An 18,803-nucleotide genomic window follows, 5' to 3' on the forward strand; every position below is an offset into this window, starting at 1 on the left:
TATAAAGTATAATGTATATGAAGCAACACCCCTTTTACAACCCACCCTCATCCAGCCAGGAGAACTTACTTGATGTGCCATTTCAAATTATGATTATTAGAAGCCCAGTTTGACTATGTGGGCAAGTATCTTGAAGCTATTAACATACCAGAGAGAGGTGGGGGACGCTCTTCAAACTGAATGAGGTCAGCAGACTCAAGAATCACTGGATCAGGTCTCAGTTGTGGAGAAGGTAAACATGAAGGAACTGGCTCACACAAGAGGTCAATAGGGGACGTATGTGTGAGGCAAAGAAGTTCTTGCTCAGTTTGATTAGCAACTGCAGAAACAGGAGGAAGATCTTTTAAAGTCTCCCCAACTTCAAATACGTTTCCAATTTTAAATATTTAGAAGCAAGTCTACAGTACTTGGTCATAATTGGTAAGTGTCAACTACACAGCCAAATTGACAAGGATTTAGGGATTAAACCCAGGATGCAATTGTGAATATCCAATTCATGCAAGAATTACTTTGCCTGGTCAAAAAAAAAAAATGTAAACTGATCAGGGTATGGCTAAGGAATAAAAGGGACAAAAACCAAAATATATTCACCTGCCTTTGGAGGAAGAGCTCTGAGAGCTTTAAAAGTTAAATATCTATAATTCTGTCATTTAAAAGAACTTCCAAGTCATACAACTTTCCCCATGCTGCCTGGCTTTCAGCATATTTCCCAAACACTGAATAATTTTATTATATAAATTAAGTTAGCGTTACCATTGGTAGGTGTTCCTAGTTTTAGTTCCATTGATGCAGAGGATCCTGGAATCTCCATATGTTCATTATGATCAGCAAATTGATTTCCATGATCGTCCACATAATCAGCAGGGGAAAAACTGGGTGAGCTAAAACGAGCTGCAAAAAATCAAGTTTATTTGCCTGAGATCATCTCTTATAAAAGCCAAATTTACCATTAGCATAATAATTATTTTATATAAAAAATTTTTTTTAAAGAAAATAAATCAAACTTCCTTACTTTTCATGTCATTCTTTAGTACTACAATTCTCTTATGACCATGTCCTTTTATCCAGACCACCTATTAGAGACAAAAGTAGAATTAAACAAGAGCATCTCCATTAAATCTCAATATCTCCTCCCTACTTTTCACTCATTTTAGCTTAGACAACATTTCTAAAGAAAAGCAAATCAACTTACACAGCTACTCACACTAAAATAAAGTTTTGGCTTGACAAACAGGGAAAAAATGCAAGACAGCTAGATAGGATGCATGATGCCACATTTTCAAAACCGATTAAAAAGTAGTTTAAAAAAACCCCAACTCTCCAAAAAGAAAAAGGTGGGTTTATTTGAAGCGAAGCTTAGAGCCATGAACTAAGCCAAAGACTTAAATGCACAAATAAGTAGTATGTCTAGGTGTACTCTTTGAAACTATTCTAGCAGATCATGCTAGATCCATCCCCCGACCTATCCGAAAGTGACATATGTTAAGAAGTTTGAGTCCAGCACATGCGCAGTGAATGAAGTTTATGAAGGCTCAGGAACCAGTGAATTTGCCACCTCTAAGGAAGTACTGACCTAGTTACATATATTAAGCATGTAATTCCTGGTGACAGGAATTTTGGCACCAAAAAGGTGACTAACATCTTCTGAAGCAAGATGGACAACAATTGGCTTAAAATATGAAGATTGATTAGTTTGACAAATGCACCAGTTGGATGAGCAGTTGAGCGATATACCCTAGAGATATGATTGGACCATGAATGTGATGAGATTTTGAGATATAAGAGGGCCTGAGCTCGTGTCCGTGTCCATGTCCATGTCATGTGAGCTTTTGCTGCGTGTGATTCGAGTGTGAGAGTCTGGTGCGAGTTCTTGAGTCTAGTGATTTTGAAAATGTGAGAGATTAAGAGTGTTTTTTTGTGCGAGTGTCTGTGGAACGCCTGGAGTTGCGTTTAGCCTGGGTGGAACAAGGCTCCCCAGCGATCACTTTGGGATTTGCCCATTGAGCAACACCTGTATGATAAAGTATCACCTGTTCCTTTTGTAAAAGGAGAAAAAGTATCCTGGAGATGTGAAAAGTCTGCTGGGGAGGTGGGGGGAATCCTCACATTTCTTACTTAAAGGCCAGGGCCTGAGAGCAAGTAACAGCTAAGCTCTCTGTGTATGTGCGTGTAAGCTGTTTGGAGTACACGGACTGAAGTCTGCATACTGTTCTCATTGTTTTCTTACCACTGTATTATAATTTTTGTATATAATTGTTGTTGTTGTGGTTGTCTGTTAATGTTAATATATACTTGTGGTTTCCAGTTAAGTAACGAGTCTGTTTATTTGTACTAGCAGTGGGATAGAGCTGCACTGTAAGCAAACACCCTATTTAGAGTCACCCGCCACCTTAAAAATCCTTTCCTTGGGCTGAATTCTAAGGGCACTTATACACATGCGGCAAGTCAGCTTCAATGCACTGGAAATCCAGTGCATCAAAGCAATCTTAAGTAACTGAGGCTGCTGGAGCATGTAAATTGACACCCCTGGTGCTAAGTCAGCCCCAGGTGTATAAGTGGCACAGTGTGTGTAGTGCTGAGAAAATGGTGAGCGGTGCACTGAACTAAAACATGTTTAATGTGCACCGCTGCCATTTTCAGTGCTGACATGTGTTGTGCCACTTATACCAGATGCAGCGCAGGGCGCTTTTAAATAGCACGGCTCACTAATTAAAAGTGCCCCGCGCTACATCAGGAGCACATGTAGAAGTGCCCTAGGGAGAGTAACGCCCTCATCTGCTTAATTAAGAGTTCAGCACTTAACAACAGGACAGAACTTCAACTGTCTACTGTTTTGATGAAAAGCTTTAAAAAGCTATTCTAAGCCAATCAAATCTTAACAATGTAAAAATTCTTCACACCTGTGGAATTGCTCCCAAGAGTTCTTCTAGACTATTATAGCCATATGCCTTAGGCTGCAATACTTCTCCTGTATATTTACTATAGGCTGTGGGAAACTCATGAAGGAAGATCTGCTGATAATGATAGGTATGAAGCAAGGACCTTACATTCTTTGCAAACGTATATAGATAAGTAAGTTTCACATATTCTTCTTCTGCATCATCAGTAAAAACCTGTGTAAAAGAAAAATAAAGTGTACAAACTTTTTAGTCATATAGTTTCTGACAGTACAGACTATAAGTCACAACTAAAGGTAAGCAACTTAAAATCAAACCAAATCAACTTCTATACCTCAACTAAATAAGGCAGACTCTTTAGCAGTTCAGTCAAAGTCATAAATCCATATTCACATGGATTAAGGGGAGTACTGTGGATAGTTTCATAACGCCTTTTAAGCTGGTCAACAGAAAGAAAGGAGGTGCCATCCCAAGACATCAGCAACACCAGCAGTTGTGCAGTCAGAGTCCGAAGAGACTTTCTATTTATCAGCTGAATCTGTTTGCCAGATTCTGTGTCACCAACCTGGAAAAAAAAAAAGATGTATAAAAAAAGGTTAATACGAATCTGTGCTGCTCATGTGCCCAAAATGTTTCATTTCACTTGGAAAGATTTTGATTGTCAAGTCTGTCTGCACATACACACGTCCACCCACCTACACCCTTCCACTGGAAAATCTAACATACCTTCCTGCCTTAGCATGGCATTTATGCTCTTTTTAAAAGAAGGGCACGCCAAAAATATTTACCTTTACAACATGGCAAAGTTTTTGCATTAAAGCTGGAACTGAGCTGACATCATAGTCGTGAAGACGCAACGCATAACCAAATGTTTTACTGTATTCTGTAAGTAAATCAGTCATCATAAGGCAGTTATCCTTCTGAGACCGCAGCAGTTTAACCAACTGGGCTGCAAGAGCTTTGACTCGTTCCACCTCTGTAAGTGTAAGAATTTTTTCCTCTCCACATTCTAACACCTAAAAGAAAAATATACCTTTAAAAAAAAAACTGAACAAAAACTCCAAGCTGTAATTAGTAGTAATAACAACAATGGGAAAAAAGAGGGTATTTTCTCACACAACATGCAACCTAAAATCAGGTGTGTGTATTAAGTGGAGAAGCTGATTTTTTGCTTAGAATTGGAGGCACCCTGGTTTGATTACTGCTCTACACGGAACAGTAATACCTGAGCTGCTGCAGGAAGTCTTTGTTTTTCACTTTGCAGGTGTTAATGGTAGTCTCCCCTTTTTAATGGTCTTGATGTGCCACTGATCAAACTAACCTTTCTTATGGAAATTTGTCCACTAGCACTCCTGTCTTCATTTCACAGCCCCTTTAGCTGTTTATCACAAACTTCTTAGCTCTTTTTAAAATCATAGAGCCACCTAGGGAGACCAGTGCTCAGCAGCAGCTAGGGATTTCTTTTTTGTTATGCAGGAAAGGGACGGTGAGTCAGCTAAAGATCAGGCCTTGTTCTTGCTCTACACAGCCATTTCTCCCCTTCTGCCCCCGCATTCTGTCTTTTAAAAACAAGTTGTGTATTATTTGGGGGCATGTTGTATGCAAGAAACTAAGGTATGTATTCTTTAATTTACATAAACATTCAGCTACCTTGCAAAGAGGATCTACAAAACAAGTAGAATTGAAAGGAAGTCCTAAAAAGACACCTGGTTAAGTTGGGCTTAAAATATTGATTGAATGTAGATCTACAGACTAAGAGAAATGCAGAAAGTAAACATGTACTAAATTCAACATACAAAATCCAGTTTAAACTACTTAAAGATTATTAGTAACTCAGAGGAAAAAACAGGACGTCAAAAATTGTGGAGTCTATCCAAAATAAAAAAAATAGGGAGGATCAGATGTATTTAGTAAAGTAGGGCCATCGGCAAGTAATACAATTCACAACACGCAATGTAGTCCGCTACCAAAAATAGTTCTTGATGAAGGCAAAAAAAACAGCTTGATGAATGAGATATGAAAAGCACTTAAACCTTGGAATTGTCAGACTTACTTGTAAGACATCTGGTATGGCTTCAAAGAGTTCAAGGAGCTTAGTAAACCCATAATAAGCAAGTTTGCATTGACGGCCAAAGTGGTGGTGGTAAGAAGGAATAAATTTATTAAAGGGCATTCGGAAATGAGGTTGATGACGCAGCAAGTCAACTACCTCCTTGGAGAACTGTTTTGTTCTTTCCATTTCTTCTTGAGTGCGTTCTAAAAATAAAAGAAACACCTGAGTGAAGTAAGCCAAATTTTTTGTGGAGTCACATGAAACAAGGCCTACAAACAAAATGTGATTGTGGCTTATCGGAGAGTAAAAATTAATTATTGCTGGTCACAAGCCATTATTTCCTTATTGGAAGAAGTCTTTATCTTTATAGCAAATCTCTACAGAGCTTAAACATGATTATTTCAGATAGTTTCCAATTGTTCTTTGGTAAAGTGGAGACAATCAAAAAAATTGATTAGTAAAACAGACAGACTTATCTAGCCATCTTTCAAACAAAATTCAACTACACTTGATGCTACTTGCTAAAATTGATACAAGAACATGACACTAATAGCATAGTGTTAATTTCATTCTAGTAATGTAAAAGGAAAATTTTCTATACAAGCATCTCAGATACAGAGTTACAATAGGAAAGGTATCATTTAACTTCTACAACGAGTACAGGAGCCAAAAAGTAGCCCTGAGAGAAAATCAACACTTCTATTCTGATTTGTTAGCCAAAGAGCTTAAGTATATGAAAAAAATCTACTGGACAATGGCAAAAAGAAAAAAGTTTAAGCTGTACCTCTTTTGGGAATGCATATTACCATTTCATTGTCCTGCTGAGACAAACAGATGGTTGTATCTGGAATTTCTGCTATTATATCCACCAACTCGCATACTCCATATTCAGTAACATCCCAATCTTTAGAGAAACACCTATATGCAATTTAATTGTAAAGCAAGTAAAGAATAATTTTACATCCGTCAGTAAAATGGCAAAACAACAGTTGGTTTCCACTTATAAAATTGGAATTATCAGAAGAAAACCCTACTCCTAATGAACTTAAGAAATATGTTCATACTGCCAGTAACATCAACACATCATAAACCATGATTATTCCATGAACAATCTAAAACTGGAGATGCATGGGGAAGAGAATCAAGTTATATGTACCAACCTCAGACTAATACAAATAAAAAATAGGCAGGTGCTGAAGACAGGGAGCAATGTCCCAGCCCCTACTCCACTTGTGCAGCTCGGGCTAGGAGCTGCCTGCACGAGGAGGATTCCCCACCCACCCTAGAGCTGGCTGGGACCTGCCCCAAAACAGGATAGTTCCCAGCCAGCCCTGGGCTGCATTGGGAAGTCCCACTAGGTACAGAGTTTGTTCCCTTGTGCACGGGACAGGACAGTTCTGTAGCAGCACCCATCTCCTGGCCCCACACACATCAGGACCCCTTCTGACGTGTATGGGGCCAAGAGACAGTTGCAGCTCCAGCCTGGCCCCATCCACATGGGGACCAGCCCTGCTTCTCTGCCCAGTTATCATCAAGGGGGAGCCTGGAGCTCCCCCTGGCCGCTGCAGGGGGGCAGAGCAGGGCAGGAGCAGCCCTGTATCAGGTTGTTCCCATTGCGAGCAAATCCACAAGCAACTTGCAACACATGCCACAGGCTGCCTTTGGCAGCACTGTGGCAGATAGGGCACGAAACAGAAAGCAGAGCAACACACTGGGCAGGAAGCACAGAGAAGGGAACAGAAAGAAGAACAGCTGATTGGGCAGATGAATGGGATTGGAGCTGCTTTGGGGCATGGTGCAGGGCTGATCTGCGGCACACCTGCCAAAAAGGTTGGCCTGCACTGTTCTAAACAGTAATGTAGAATTTCTGCCAAGGAATCCCTCAGAAGAATGTGCATAATGCACATTCACACTTTCAGGTGTAAGACTTGCCAATAAAACCCTGAAACTATAATAGAAAAAAAACTTTAGTAGCTTTTTAGGGAAAGAAATGCTTTTTTTTTTGTAATACAAGAAAATGTTAACTGACAAAGGCTCACGTACTAGTTTCATAAAGGCATACATTAAACTGCTATTTCCTATCTTTCTTTAAATGCTGAGGCTACCTAATAAAAAAAGGGCTCTGTTATTCTAAGAACAATGGAGATAGGATTTTAATACTGGCAATGCAAAATCCCCCTTAGAATTTGTCCTAATATGTGTGTCAAAAACTTTGGCTGAAACATTTTGGTTTTTAGCCCAAAAAAGGTGCACAATAGCACATGTTCTCTCAGACTAAATTTGCTTTACAAAACTATATTCACAGCAATATTAAAATTATGCTCTCAGGGATTAAAAGTTAAAACATAGTAACCTGATTTAAAAAGCAGCCAACAATTAAATGAAGCACTTAGCTTATTTAATTTTTAAAGTAAAGCAACACTGAATTCTATAAAGGTTGTAATATTTTTATTTTATTCTAGTGTTGTCCATCAGATTTTCAACAAGTTCAAAAATAAAACAAGAGTGAAAAAGAAATAATGTCACAATTGTCTGTTATTACAGAGAATGCTAACTTCAACCCTATTACACACTGTATTTTAGAACAAAATTAAATTAAAATATGGACTAGATGTTTTGACAGGTGGCTAAAGACAAGAGCTAACTTACCAATGATAAGCCTGTAAGAATTCTCTCACAATAACTTGTTTGCTGGCCTGGGATTTAAGAAGTTTCAATAAATCTTGAGTGAAACGTTTTACTTGGGCCCTGTGCGTTAGGGTCAACAAGCGTCTGGAGCCCATGCCAAGGATCTATAAGATTCAAAAAGAAATAAAAAAGACACTTGAGCATGGAAGCCAAGCCACAAACATCTCCTTATAGTCAGGGATCTGGATTTTCTGTTGCCATGGAAAAACACGGTAAAACACAGATTTTCCAACTTTCAGGAGAAAAACTTGGGAAACGGTAGGTTTCTCCTTGCAGGTTGACAGACTGCAAGGGGCTGGGGGGAGTGGGAGGAGGGCAGTGATCAGGTATAAGGCGCTACATGCATGTGCACGCACACATGCACATGGCAGCCAGGCAACATGGAGAGCAGCTCCCACAGCTCCCTCCAGGTAAGTCTGGGGCAGGAGTGGGGACTGAGGCCCCCATAGTGAGGGAGGAAGCAAGCTGTGCAGGGCTAGGGCTGGGAGCACTGCCTAGTTGGGGTGATGCATGGGGCCTGAGGCCCAGTGCCAGAATATGTGGTCGCAGGGCCCAGGCAGGAAGCAGGATGGAGCTGCAGGGCAGCTTGTCCAGGGAGCAGAGGGGGGATGGGGTGAGGGACACAGTCGGCTCCCCGCCACTGCATGCACTCCTGGGAAGGCATGTGCCCCCCATGCCCTCCAGATCTGTGCATGGGATGGAGGCAGATGCAGGCTGACAGATGCAGGCTCAGGGCTTCCTGCCCTGCAGCCTTTCCCCTGGGGCCTCCCAGCAAGTGGGACCCAGCATGGCAGGGCATAGCAGGGTGGGGAGGCATGGTGCTGGGAGCCCTACATCACCATGGCAGGTGCCCTTTGGCTGCCCGGCAGCAGCAGGGAACAACTCCATACCACCACCCCCACTGCTGCCTAGCGGACAGGGAGTGCCTCGCCATGGCAGTGAGGAGCTCCCAGCAATGGCACCAACCTCTGCCCTGCCATTCTGGGTGCTTCCTGCTGGGCTGTGGAGGCCCCAGGGGGAGGGGAGCAGCCCTGAGCCTGCAGCCTCCAGCCTGCATCTGCCCCGCCCCACCTCCCACAGGCTCCGCTCCAGCCATGATGCCCATGGGGGAGAGGGAGCCAGGCTCCACACTCCACTGGGCCGCAGCAGCCATTGCCTCCCACAGGCGGCAGCAGGGGCTCAGGCACTGCTGGAGGCAGGAGCAGAGAGCTGTGGTCCTGGGTCTCTGGCCTTGTAGCCCTGGCAGCTGGGGGCCCCCTCTGGCAGGGTGGGGGCTGTGGGTGGGGAGTGAGGAGCACCAGCAGGGCCAGAGGCCTGTGAGTTTGGGGTGAGGGGCAGTGGCATGGGCAGGGTAGCGGCATATCAGGGCTTCTCAGCATCACCAAGTACTGAGGGGGTGAGGGGCAAACAGCTGCAGGTGGACCCACATCCTGGTAAGTGAAGAGGGCAGGAGAAGCTCTGATTTTCCATGATCAAGAAGCCCAAAATCAAATGCCAACATTTGTAAGTAGTTAGAATTGATTTGATTATAGTGACTAAGGCATTAGTAGGCTTCCAAATTGCTTTATAATTGTAAATATATCAATAAAATATTGTGTTCAACTGATTTTATATATATAGCGGCGTTTCATTTTAATTGTGGATTTGGAGTTTTTAAAATCAGAGAATCCATGATGGGTTTTTAAATCAGAGAATTTGCCATTTTTAAAGAGAGAAAACCAGGATCCCTGCTTATAGTAATCATGATGAGCTATTTAGCTAGAAATGTAAATAAGAACAGAAGAGAAGCATAAGTAAAAACAGTATGCCAAGTATATGGCTATGAGATGCTACATTTACATACACTTCTCCATAGCCAAATCATGGGGAGAGATGTGTTAAGTTTTTCTGCTACATGGGGTTAGCATAGGTTATTAAAAAATTCCACAACTAGCACAGTTTTTCCAAAGCCCTGCTAATGTTACCACAAATACTATACTGAAGGACCAGCTGAGTATCCCTAGGACCATGCAAGTTCCCAAAATAGCACTAATAAGGGGGTGGGGAAGACGACTTCTCATATGGTTCCAATCTGTAATACTGATGCTCTGCCTGGTCTTATTACTGAACACAAATTAACATATTCTGCAAATAGCTAGCTAAATACAGCAGCAGAAGATAAACTACAAGACTTAAAGTAGACTTCAAAATTCCACTGCCACAAGTTAAGTTTAACAGAGCTTTATATATTTAGAAGTTTATTAAATCCAAAAATGTCCCCCCCGCTACACATACACACACATGCACAGAGAAACAGTTATGATGATTCTCTCACCAGAACCAAACAACTGACTCCAAGCCCAACCATTTCCTTTGCAAACATGACAGGATAACAATTACAGTGTCTATATTACATAAAGTGGCAATCACTGACAGACTCATTAAGTGAGCTGATTCTAAATATAAATTTACATTTTAACAAGACAAAGGAGTGGCATTTAACTCACTTGCAGTACATGAGGCACTGCTTCCAGCAGCTCCATTAACTTGGAATACCCATAGTCAGACACACGGCACTGTTTTGCAAAGTGATGGTGATATGTTGGGATGAATTTACTGACAGGTATGATACAGGATGGCTGGCTTTTAAGTAGATCAATCACTTCTCTACTGAACTGAATAAGCTGTGGGTTACCTACAGGGCTTTTAGATCGAAGCAGCCATGGATCTAAGGAGGAGAGTTTTATTTAGAATGAGAAGGCATTTGCTTCATACAACTATGCACATTACTGAGATTTTATCATTGCTATATAACCCAAAGTGGGAATATCTATGCAATTTAAAAGTTGTTACACAATTGTTATCAAATAGTTTTCCATACCCCACCAAATAACATGAAAGTTTATCATATGCAACATTGTTGAAACAAAACAAAACAAAACAAAAAAATACTTTCAGACATTTTAGAAGGATGGATTTAACAATTTTATGGATTAACTCAATCTTCACAATATATTTTTTTTTTCTGAGAACTAACAATGATTTTCCTTTCCTGTTGGATGCCCAGATACAAAGAATGAAAATGAAACAGCAACATATATGGTACCTGTAGTAGGGGGTGGTGGTTTGTTGTGTATCCATTTAACAACTTTAATGCCGTTTTGAGCAGTGGCAATATTAACTCCAGGAACACAGGTGATGAGATGCTCCAAGGGAACTCCTCCCTGGCCTTCCTGTACTATTTCTAGATCGCTGAACTCCGAAGTATAGCAATCAGGAAAACTTTAAAAACAAAAGGACAGGGGGGTGAAGAACAAAAGAAACCCTGCTAAATAATAAAGATCTTACTCTACTGCCAATCATCTTATGAATACATACAATTCTATAAAAGGGGATATATTCCTTGCTCAAGGAACTTCTAAACATCCTATTAATAAGAGGGCATAGATATTTTTTGACTCCACAAAAACAAGTCTTTATTTAACTGCTCTCAGAATTATTGGACAAAAAGTTGTCGCAACAAAAAAACCTCAGCTGCTAAAAGAGACACTTACTTCTGTTATAAATATACCATTTCACAGCACTTTAGCATGTTGCAGGAGAAGGAGAAGTTAAAGTGATACAGAAATTTAAAAAAAAATCAAAACCTCAAGTTTACCTTAGTAAAGGCAAAGTGCCCTCATGTGTCTGCAGCAGACTATGGACTTGTGGTGCAAATGTCTTCAAAGACAAAATTACAAAAGGAATTTTGTAGGAGTCTGGATCAAACTCGTGTTCACTGTAAAAATGACACAAATAATTAATTATGACATACTTATCCTTTGAGCACAGCTTATTTTGCGTGCAAGTACATGTACAATACTGGTGCTAACCGGAAAAACACTTCTGGAATGGCAGTTCTCCCTTCCTTTGGTATGCACTTTGCACAACTGAATCTCATGAATACTATGTATGTGGGACGGGCGATGGTTCAGTATTATGTGAACGAGGAGAACCAGCATGTTGTAACTAGCCGGCTGCATATTGCCAGCAAGTGTTCTTGAGATATCTACAGTTGCTGACAAATAACCCTATAAAAAAGCTTATTATAACATGGATCAGCAGCAGGCGTTATTGACCGCTAATTGACTTAGGTGGGGGCGGAGGAGGAGGGAAAGGAAGAATAAACTGTAGGGCAAGTAGAAAAGCAAATTTATGAAATTATAAAATTATTCTGCATTTTCCTCACTACACTTCTCTAACCAAATCAGGAAATTGATACGCATTTGGATCTCTGCCTAACAAGTGTTACATCTTCAGCAATGGGACTGAAGCATAAACCCAAATTTCTCAGAAAAAAACAACTCAAACCAGGACACTACATGAAATACCACTTTGTTCCCCACTCTACTTGATCCATTCTGATTTAGCACAAGCTTTAAAACAGGATATTCACTCATTGATGCATCTTTTAAAAATGGTATATACCCAGGACCAGACCCTATTCCACCCATTAGATGCTCAAGTATGATCCTATTCTACCAAGCTCAAGTCCTTGAAAAACAGTTAATGCAAAAGGTGCATGGAGTCCCCCACCTGCTTGCTGCTTTTTGTGACTTAGTCTAAAGGCTTGGATAATGATGTTACAGAAGTAGGAATGTTAACATTTTTTTCAGGGATTTGAGCAAAGTGCAATAGGATTATATTCAAAAGGTAAGATCTGAACTTTCATGTAAAATACTTCTGAAGAAAAAAAAAAAAAAAAAGGAGTTTCCACACGCATTCTACCTGAAGTCTTTATCCAGGCAGTGTTGTTTGCAAATGGGTTCATGATACTCCAACTCTTCAAATATTATAGGACTGCAGTTGGCTGATGAGCCATCATGAGACTGCGAAGATCCTAAAGGACTTTGCCGTGCTTGGCTGCTGGGTAGAAGACATACTAATCGTCCATTTCCTTGGTCACGGATTGCCACAGTATCCGTTAATTTATATAGATCTGTTATAATTAGCTTGTGTCCAAATCTAAAATGAAATATATAATGATACACTATTCATAAAAAGAATCTGACAAGAACTAAAAAAGAATCAGACTCCAAGGATTGAAATAAATATGAAGTGATAGAATACATTAAATATTCCACATTGAGCAAGTACAGTCAAGTGCAGACATTTCTTTCCCCGGGGACAGGTCGCTGCTACCCATCCCCAGGAAACACCTGTGCCACAGAGCAGGTTACCCCGGATGGGGTAGGGGAGGCGGCACCCAGCAACTGTGCTGGCTCCAGCAGCCGTGTCTGGGGTCCTCCCAAGGCTGCAGTCATGACAGGAAGCCTGCCCAGTAGGTCTGTGCGATTCGTATTCGGCTGATCCGATTCGGAGGTCCGAATCACATTTTTGATTCGAGTTGGCCGAATCGATTTGGAAGAGATTTGGCCATAGGGTATAATAGGGGAATCAATTAAATATCTATAACTTTGTTGTTTTTTGGCTGATTCAGATGAAACTTGCAGGGGTGGTAGCTGCTGCAAAGGGCACGAAGCGTGCCAAGTTTCAAGATGAAAGATGCAGGGGTTTCTGGGAAACTGTACCTCAAACTACTGACAAGCAGAACTCATGACACAGGTGACAGTGTGTGCATTAAGGCACAGGGGGAGTCTGGGTTCTGGGGCCCTGCACCTCTGGCTGCAGGCAGGCAACACTCAGATATTTGACTGCCCAGGTACCTCTGCACTTCTATTTGTGCTGCTACATCCCCCTTCCCCCCCTACCCTAGCCTGTTCCTCACCCCAACACCTCCATTTCCATTTTCACTGACTGCCTTTCTCGCCTGCATTGCTTGCCAGGCCAGCCTCTAGCTTCTTTACTATTCCTTCCATCCAGGACCAGGAGAGACACCAACTGCAGGTACTTCCTCAACTTGACAAAGGGGTTTTCAACCCAAAAGCTTCCTAAGATGTATTTTTCTAACTATTTCGCTTTTTTTCATAATAAGCATAAAAACACAAGATAAGCCATCACACACCGTGAGTAACATATATCCAACACAACATCTTTCTTTTTATAAAGGAGTTGACAGAAAGTAGTAAAGGCTCTGTGACAGTTCCGCCTGGATACCTTTGATGCGGCTGGTGCTATTGGCGTTGAGCCAGCTAAGTTATGTTGACCTGCTGTCATTTAGTGGTAGACTGGGCCGAGGCTGATGTGGAGGAAGAGACCTCACAGGAGCACACTGCCATGTTGTGCAGAGGCCCCAGCGCTAGGAAGGGCGCACCTGACAGGGGCACACAGTCCCACAAGCACCCATGTCACGAGTTTTGCCTGCCTGCGACCAGATGTGCAGGGCCCCAGAACCCAGACCCCCCCTGCACCTATCTCCTTGACAGCTGGCAGGCTTTGTGGCTGCAGCAGGGGCTACCACCCCTGCAGTTTTCACCCCCTTGTGCCTATAACACACACAGTGTAAGGCATGTCATGAGTTTTGCTTGTCAGCAGTTTGAGGTGCAGTTACCCAGGAACCCCTGCATCTATCTCCTTGAAACTTGGCAGGCTTTGTGGCCTCAGTAAGAGCCACCACCCCTGCAGTTTTCACCCCACCATGGCTTAACACATACACACAACCTGAGTTTTGCTTTCAGGAATTGAGGTCCAGTTTCCCAGAAATCCCTGCACCTATCACCTTGAAACTTGGCAGGCTTCATGCCCTCAGCAGCAGCTACTATCCCTGTAAGTTTCATCTGAATCAGCCAAAAACCAACAAAGTTATAGATATTTCATTGATTCCCCATTATACCCTACGACCGAATCTCCTAATCTTTTCCGAATCTATTTGGAGAGCCTAAAGCTTCTAGTGATTCGATCTGGATTTATAGATTCGGCCTCTGAATCATCTCTGAATCGTGACCCAAATCTTTGCACAGCCCTACTGGCCAGCAGCCAGAGTGTGGCTCTAGCTGGCCAGGCTCCAGTTTTCGGCAGTGCACATTGCTGACACATACATCTCCCCTCCCCTGTTTTTTTTTGGCATGGGTTTTTCTGAGCCAGGGATCTCCTGAAAGCACGCCTCCCTGCAGATATCTTGGGCCAAAGGTAGCTCGCCCACCCTGTGAGGGAGGGTTTATGGGGGAGGTGAAAAGCATCTTCTGTGGGGGACTGTGGGATAACTTGAATCTGGAGGGGATCTGGGACAGAAGTTCAATTAAACAATTTAACTTAAATCAGTTAAGTCTGATACTACATCCATCCAGGTTTACCCTAAACCCATTTGCATGCACAGAACTTCTGTTGTATTACTGATCTAAACTGTTTTCCAATCACTTATACCAGTATGTGTGCAATTTTTGTCCCTAGCTTAAAAGACAGTCTGAAAACTTAATTAAAAGCTACCAAATCTGAACTGTTAATTTAAAGCACTAATCTTTTCAAACTGAAAAAGGTAGCAAACTATAACGGGAAACCAAGGCCTCTGAATACATAAAATGCATGGAATTCTGCTACACTAGCAAAGAAAATATTGCTTATACTTTAATCATTTATTGTTTTTTTACTCTACGAACAGAAAAAACCCATTATTTTTGGTAATAAAATTTAAAACCAAATGCAATTTAAAGCTTACTTCTTTTCATAGATTTCTGTGAACTTGAATATAGGCAGACAACAAGCAGGAGCATCCTGAAGAATAGAGATTGTTTCTGAACTGCAAGTAAAATTTTTTAGTGTTAGTACCCTTATTTTATTAAGCAAAAGTTAACTCTAATCTTGAAGTTTACTTCAATTACTCTGTTTCTCAGCTGAGGATGCAGTACCCTGATTACTACCAATTTAATGCTTTTGGTTTTAATAAAAGTTAACCTGTTATAAAAGTGAATCAGGGAGCAACAGGAATCCCTAGCCTCATATGATCCCAAAACAGTAAGTTGATTAAAGCAACCAGAATTCACTGGTATTTTTGCCAAATTGTAAATGATGGAACAGAAGTTAAAGTAGGGACTGGAGCACATTTAAGCTATGTTTGTGTATATCACTTCTTAGTATTAAGCATAACAAGTGGACAAATGGTCAAATTCCGATCTGTTGCATCCAGGCCACGCTATGCATGTCATACTTCTGCTTAGAAGATAAAAAGGACATGTAATATCTCTAAAGGAGCACTAAAACATCGGCACCAAAGTAGTGCAGCACTCAGGCAGCGCGGAGTAGAGCTGGCAGCATGGAGAGCTGCCTCTGGCTGGTAAGTTGGAAGGGGAGGGAAGGGGTGTGTGGGGGGGCAGATCAATGCCCCCCACAGTGAGGGAGGGGGCAGGGGCAGGCACTGCCCAGCTGAGGCAGGGCGTAGGACAGAGGTGCAGCTCATGGGGTGGAGCTTGTACCCAGAGGGGCAGGGGGTTGTACCCAGATCCATACAGTGCCAGGCAGGCTGCTGTTGCAGGGTGGAGCCAGTGCTGTACAGAGCTCTTCTCACTGGGGGCAGGGCTCAGAGCAGGCTCCAGCGGTGCAGAGAGGAGGCTGTAGCCACCCCAGATTTTATTGGACCTCTGCTCCCAGCCCCACGCCACCAGCTGGTGCAGCCATGGCTTTTCCTGGCACTTGGGTGGAGGTGGTGGTGCGGGACTGAGAGCAGAACTGCAGCAAAATTTGGGATGGCTGCAGCCTCCTCCCAGTACCGCAGGAGCCCACTCTGAGCCCAGCCCCTTGTGAGAAGAGCCCCACACAGCACCAGCTCCACCCTGCAGCTGCAACCTGCCCTGCGCTGTGCCAATCCAGGGGCACATGCCTGCCCCACCTTCCTGAGGGGCAAGCAGCAGCAGGAGATACCCCCACCCCATGAACTGCACCTCAATCCTGTGCCCTGCCCATGCCCCCTCCCTCACCACAGGAGGTGTTGATCTGCCCCCCCACCCCCACACACTCCTTCCACCATAGCTCATGGCAGCTGTATCGGATATCAGATTGGTATTGGCCAATATGCCTCCTTAAATATCAGCTATCGGTATTGTCCCCCAAAAATCTCTATCAGTGCACCCCTAACTATTTCTTGCCCTCTACTTCAACCATCCAGGAGACTTTTCAAAGACTGTTCAAAATATGCATAAGAGATAGGCACCAGATAATTATGGAAGATAATATGAAAGCCATATTAATAAGATATAAAGTAAGCACCCAGAAGTAGAACAGTAACTGACAGTGTCATTTTTTAGCTCCCTTAGCTTTTCCTAACTTCTGAATACAGTACCAGTTTCATGAAACTAACAAACTGACTTTCCTCCAGAACTTAAATATGGTAAGTAGTCATATAGCATGAAGCTTCCAAATGAAGCTCTGGTACCTTTATACAGCAGAGAAGCACTGTAAACAAAACATCGAAATTTAGCTAGTGCTAACCTAAATACTACAAGATAAAAACTTTTTCTTCACTTCAAATGAACTTTAGTCAATTGGTACAAAAAATAAAATTTTGCGTGGATTCTTCTCAACCTCTCTCCCTCATTGCTCTTTGATTTCTCTAATAACTGAAGAAAAAGCATTTAGGTTGTTTTATACCTAAGAAGGGACAGAGATTTATTAGCAGCTCCTGTTGCTAGAGAGACCTGAATTCTTTTGCTGCCAATTTTATATCTGTGAAGATTGTTGACAGCCCCAATTGCTTCTTGCAGATTTTCCATTTGAACTGTAGCCTTCAGTTGGTAATCTGTATGAGGACTGAGCTCTACATTCTTTACCTGGAAGAGAAATATGAACCACACGGGTCACAAAAGAGACCAGACTGAGCTAGAAGCCATTTCTTTAACATGGAAATTTAGACAAGTTATACACAAATTTATTTTGCAGCCATTTATAAACCATCCCATGGCATCTCATTGATGGGTTATTTTCTAGTCTTGGTAGCAAAACAATATCCACCTTTGTTTCAGTTATGCTTAAATAAGATTAAAAGTATCAACTCAATATTTAAAGCATCCATTACTTTTGAATCTAACGTTAGGAGTAGACGGTAATTTTAAAAATATTTTACAAGTTCAAAATGAAAGCGCACACAGCACCTTTGTCATGTTTAACATACCTAGAAAGACAGAATACAAAAACAAAATATATGGATCAAGAAGTATTATGGCTCAGCATCACAAAATACTAATTGATGAGTTCCAACATGTTAAGATGTCACCAGACCAGTTTTTAGTCCTTATAGAAAGCTAAAGAAAGGAAATAAAGTCAAATCAAAATAAAAAAGGATTAGATCCATTACCTTGCCATGTCTAGAGAAAATGTCTTGCAAAATTTGCTGCAACTCTTTTCTGGACAACCTGTAGTCTATATTGCTGATATGAATATCTGCACCATTTGCAAAAGGATCAGGAGAGTCCGTACCACTGGTCTGATTTATAATATTGAAGGTGAGTGGGGATGATCTGTTTGAAAGGTTTGGAGACATACTCCTGATTGAAAGGAAAAAAAAGCATTTTATTTTCATTAAGTGAATATGACAAGTGATGATTCTGTTGGTGTCCATGTGCTGAAAATACAAGCATGTGCAAGAAAGCTCACACACAAATTAGGTAAACAGATTTACCAAGGTTAACTGCATTTTTCTTACACAAAAGCATTTTGTTCACGTGTCCAAACACAGAAACCAAAAGTGTCTTCTTTTTACACTGAAGAATGGATTATTTCCTCAAAAAAACCCAACCAACCAAACAAAAAAACCCCCCAAAAACCTAGAACCCCCACAAAACTATCATCTCAAAATGAACAGCAAAGTTTGGAGTTGGACAGAATTTTTGCTCATAAAATATATACTTTCCTCTATACATTAAAAGCCAAAACTACTTGCTGTTATCTACCCAGGAAGACTTTTCCCAAGCCCATTAGGCAATGTTTGCATCGCTGGGCACATGCAAGCCTTGGAAAAAAAATCTTGCCTCAAATGTTAAGAAGCAGAAGTACTTCAGAAATACTGTGAACTCTACCAATACCAGTAAGAAGAGAAGCATGAAACAGCTACCACAAAGTGAGCTTCTATTTGAAAGTGAGGAATGTTCCTTTTTTGGTTTTTAAATCCAGCTCTATCCATTAGTGCTCAGATAGCTACTAATATGTTAGCATCCTTACTTAAGGCTGAGTCACCATGCATTAGTGTCAAAATGGCTGTTAGACAAATCCATATGCAGGATTTTTTTTGGCAGCGGGGTCGGGAAGGCTTGTGGGGGGGG

General features: G+C 41.7%; 1 protein-coding gene across 3 annotated transcripts in view; it reads right to left on the reverse strand.

Annotated features, from left to right (window-relative positions):
- KIAA0430 (KIAA0430 ortholog) overlaps positions 1 to 18,803 on the reverse strand; it is a 35,174-nt gene that overhangs the window by 2,900 nt on the left and 13,471 nt on the right. For all 3 annotated transcript variants that reach the window (XM_019512815.1, XM_019512813.1, XM_019512814.1), the window contains 16 exons: positions 17,840 to 18,029; positions 17,137 to 17,315; positions 15,212 to 15,292; positions 12,385 to 12,621; positions 11,276 to 11,395; positions 10,724 to 10,899; positions 10,125 to 10,345; positions 7,600 to 7,742; positions 5,735 to 5,868; positions 4,951 to 5,153; positions 3,686 to 3,913; positions 3,232 to 3,462; positions 2,901 to 3,113; positions 1,013 to 1,073; positions 754 to 891; positions 149 to 319 (listed from right to left, as the gene is read on the reverse strand). In XM_019512815.1, coding sequence (XP_019368360.1) covers positions 149 to 319; positions 754 to 891; positions 1,013 to 1,073; positions 2,901 to 3,113; positions 3,232 to 3,462; positions 3,686 to 3,913; positions 4,951 to 5,153; positions 5,735 to 5,868; positions 7,600 to 7,742; positions 10,125 to 10,345; positions 10,724 to 10,899; positions 11,276 to 11,395; positions 12,385 to 12,621; positions 15,212 to 15,292; positions 17,137 to 17,315; positions 17,840 to 18,029 — 2,726 coding nt within the window. The remainder of the gene's footprint in view (positions 1 to 148; positions 320 to 753; positions 892 to 1,012; positions 1,074 to 2,900; positions 3,114 to 3,231; positions 3,463 to 3,685; positions 3,914 to 4,950; positions 5,154 to 5,734; positions 5,869 to 7,599; positions 7,743 to 10,124; positions 10,346 to 10,723; positions 10,900 to 11,275; positions 11,396 to 12,384; positions 12,622 to 15,211; positions 15,293 to 17,136; positions 17,316 to 17,839; positions 18,030 to 18,803) is intronic.

This window comes from Gavialis gangeticus, unplaced genomic scaffold, assembly GCF_001723915.1.
Source record: "Gavialis gangeticus isolate Ggan-Ray unplaced genomic scaffold, GavGan_comp1, whole genome shotgun sequence".
NCBI lineage: Eukaryota > Metazoa > Chordata > Crocodylia > Gavialidae > Gavialis > Gavialis gangeticus.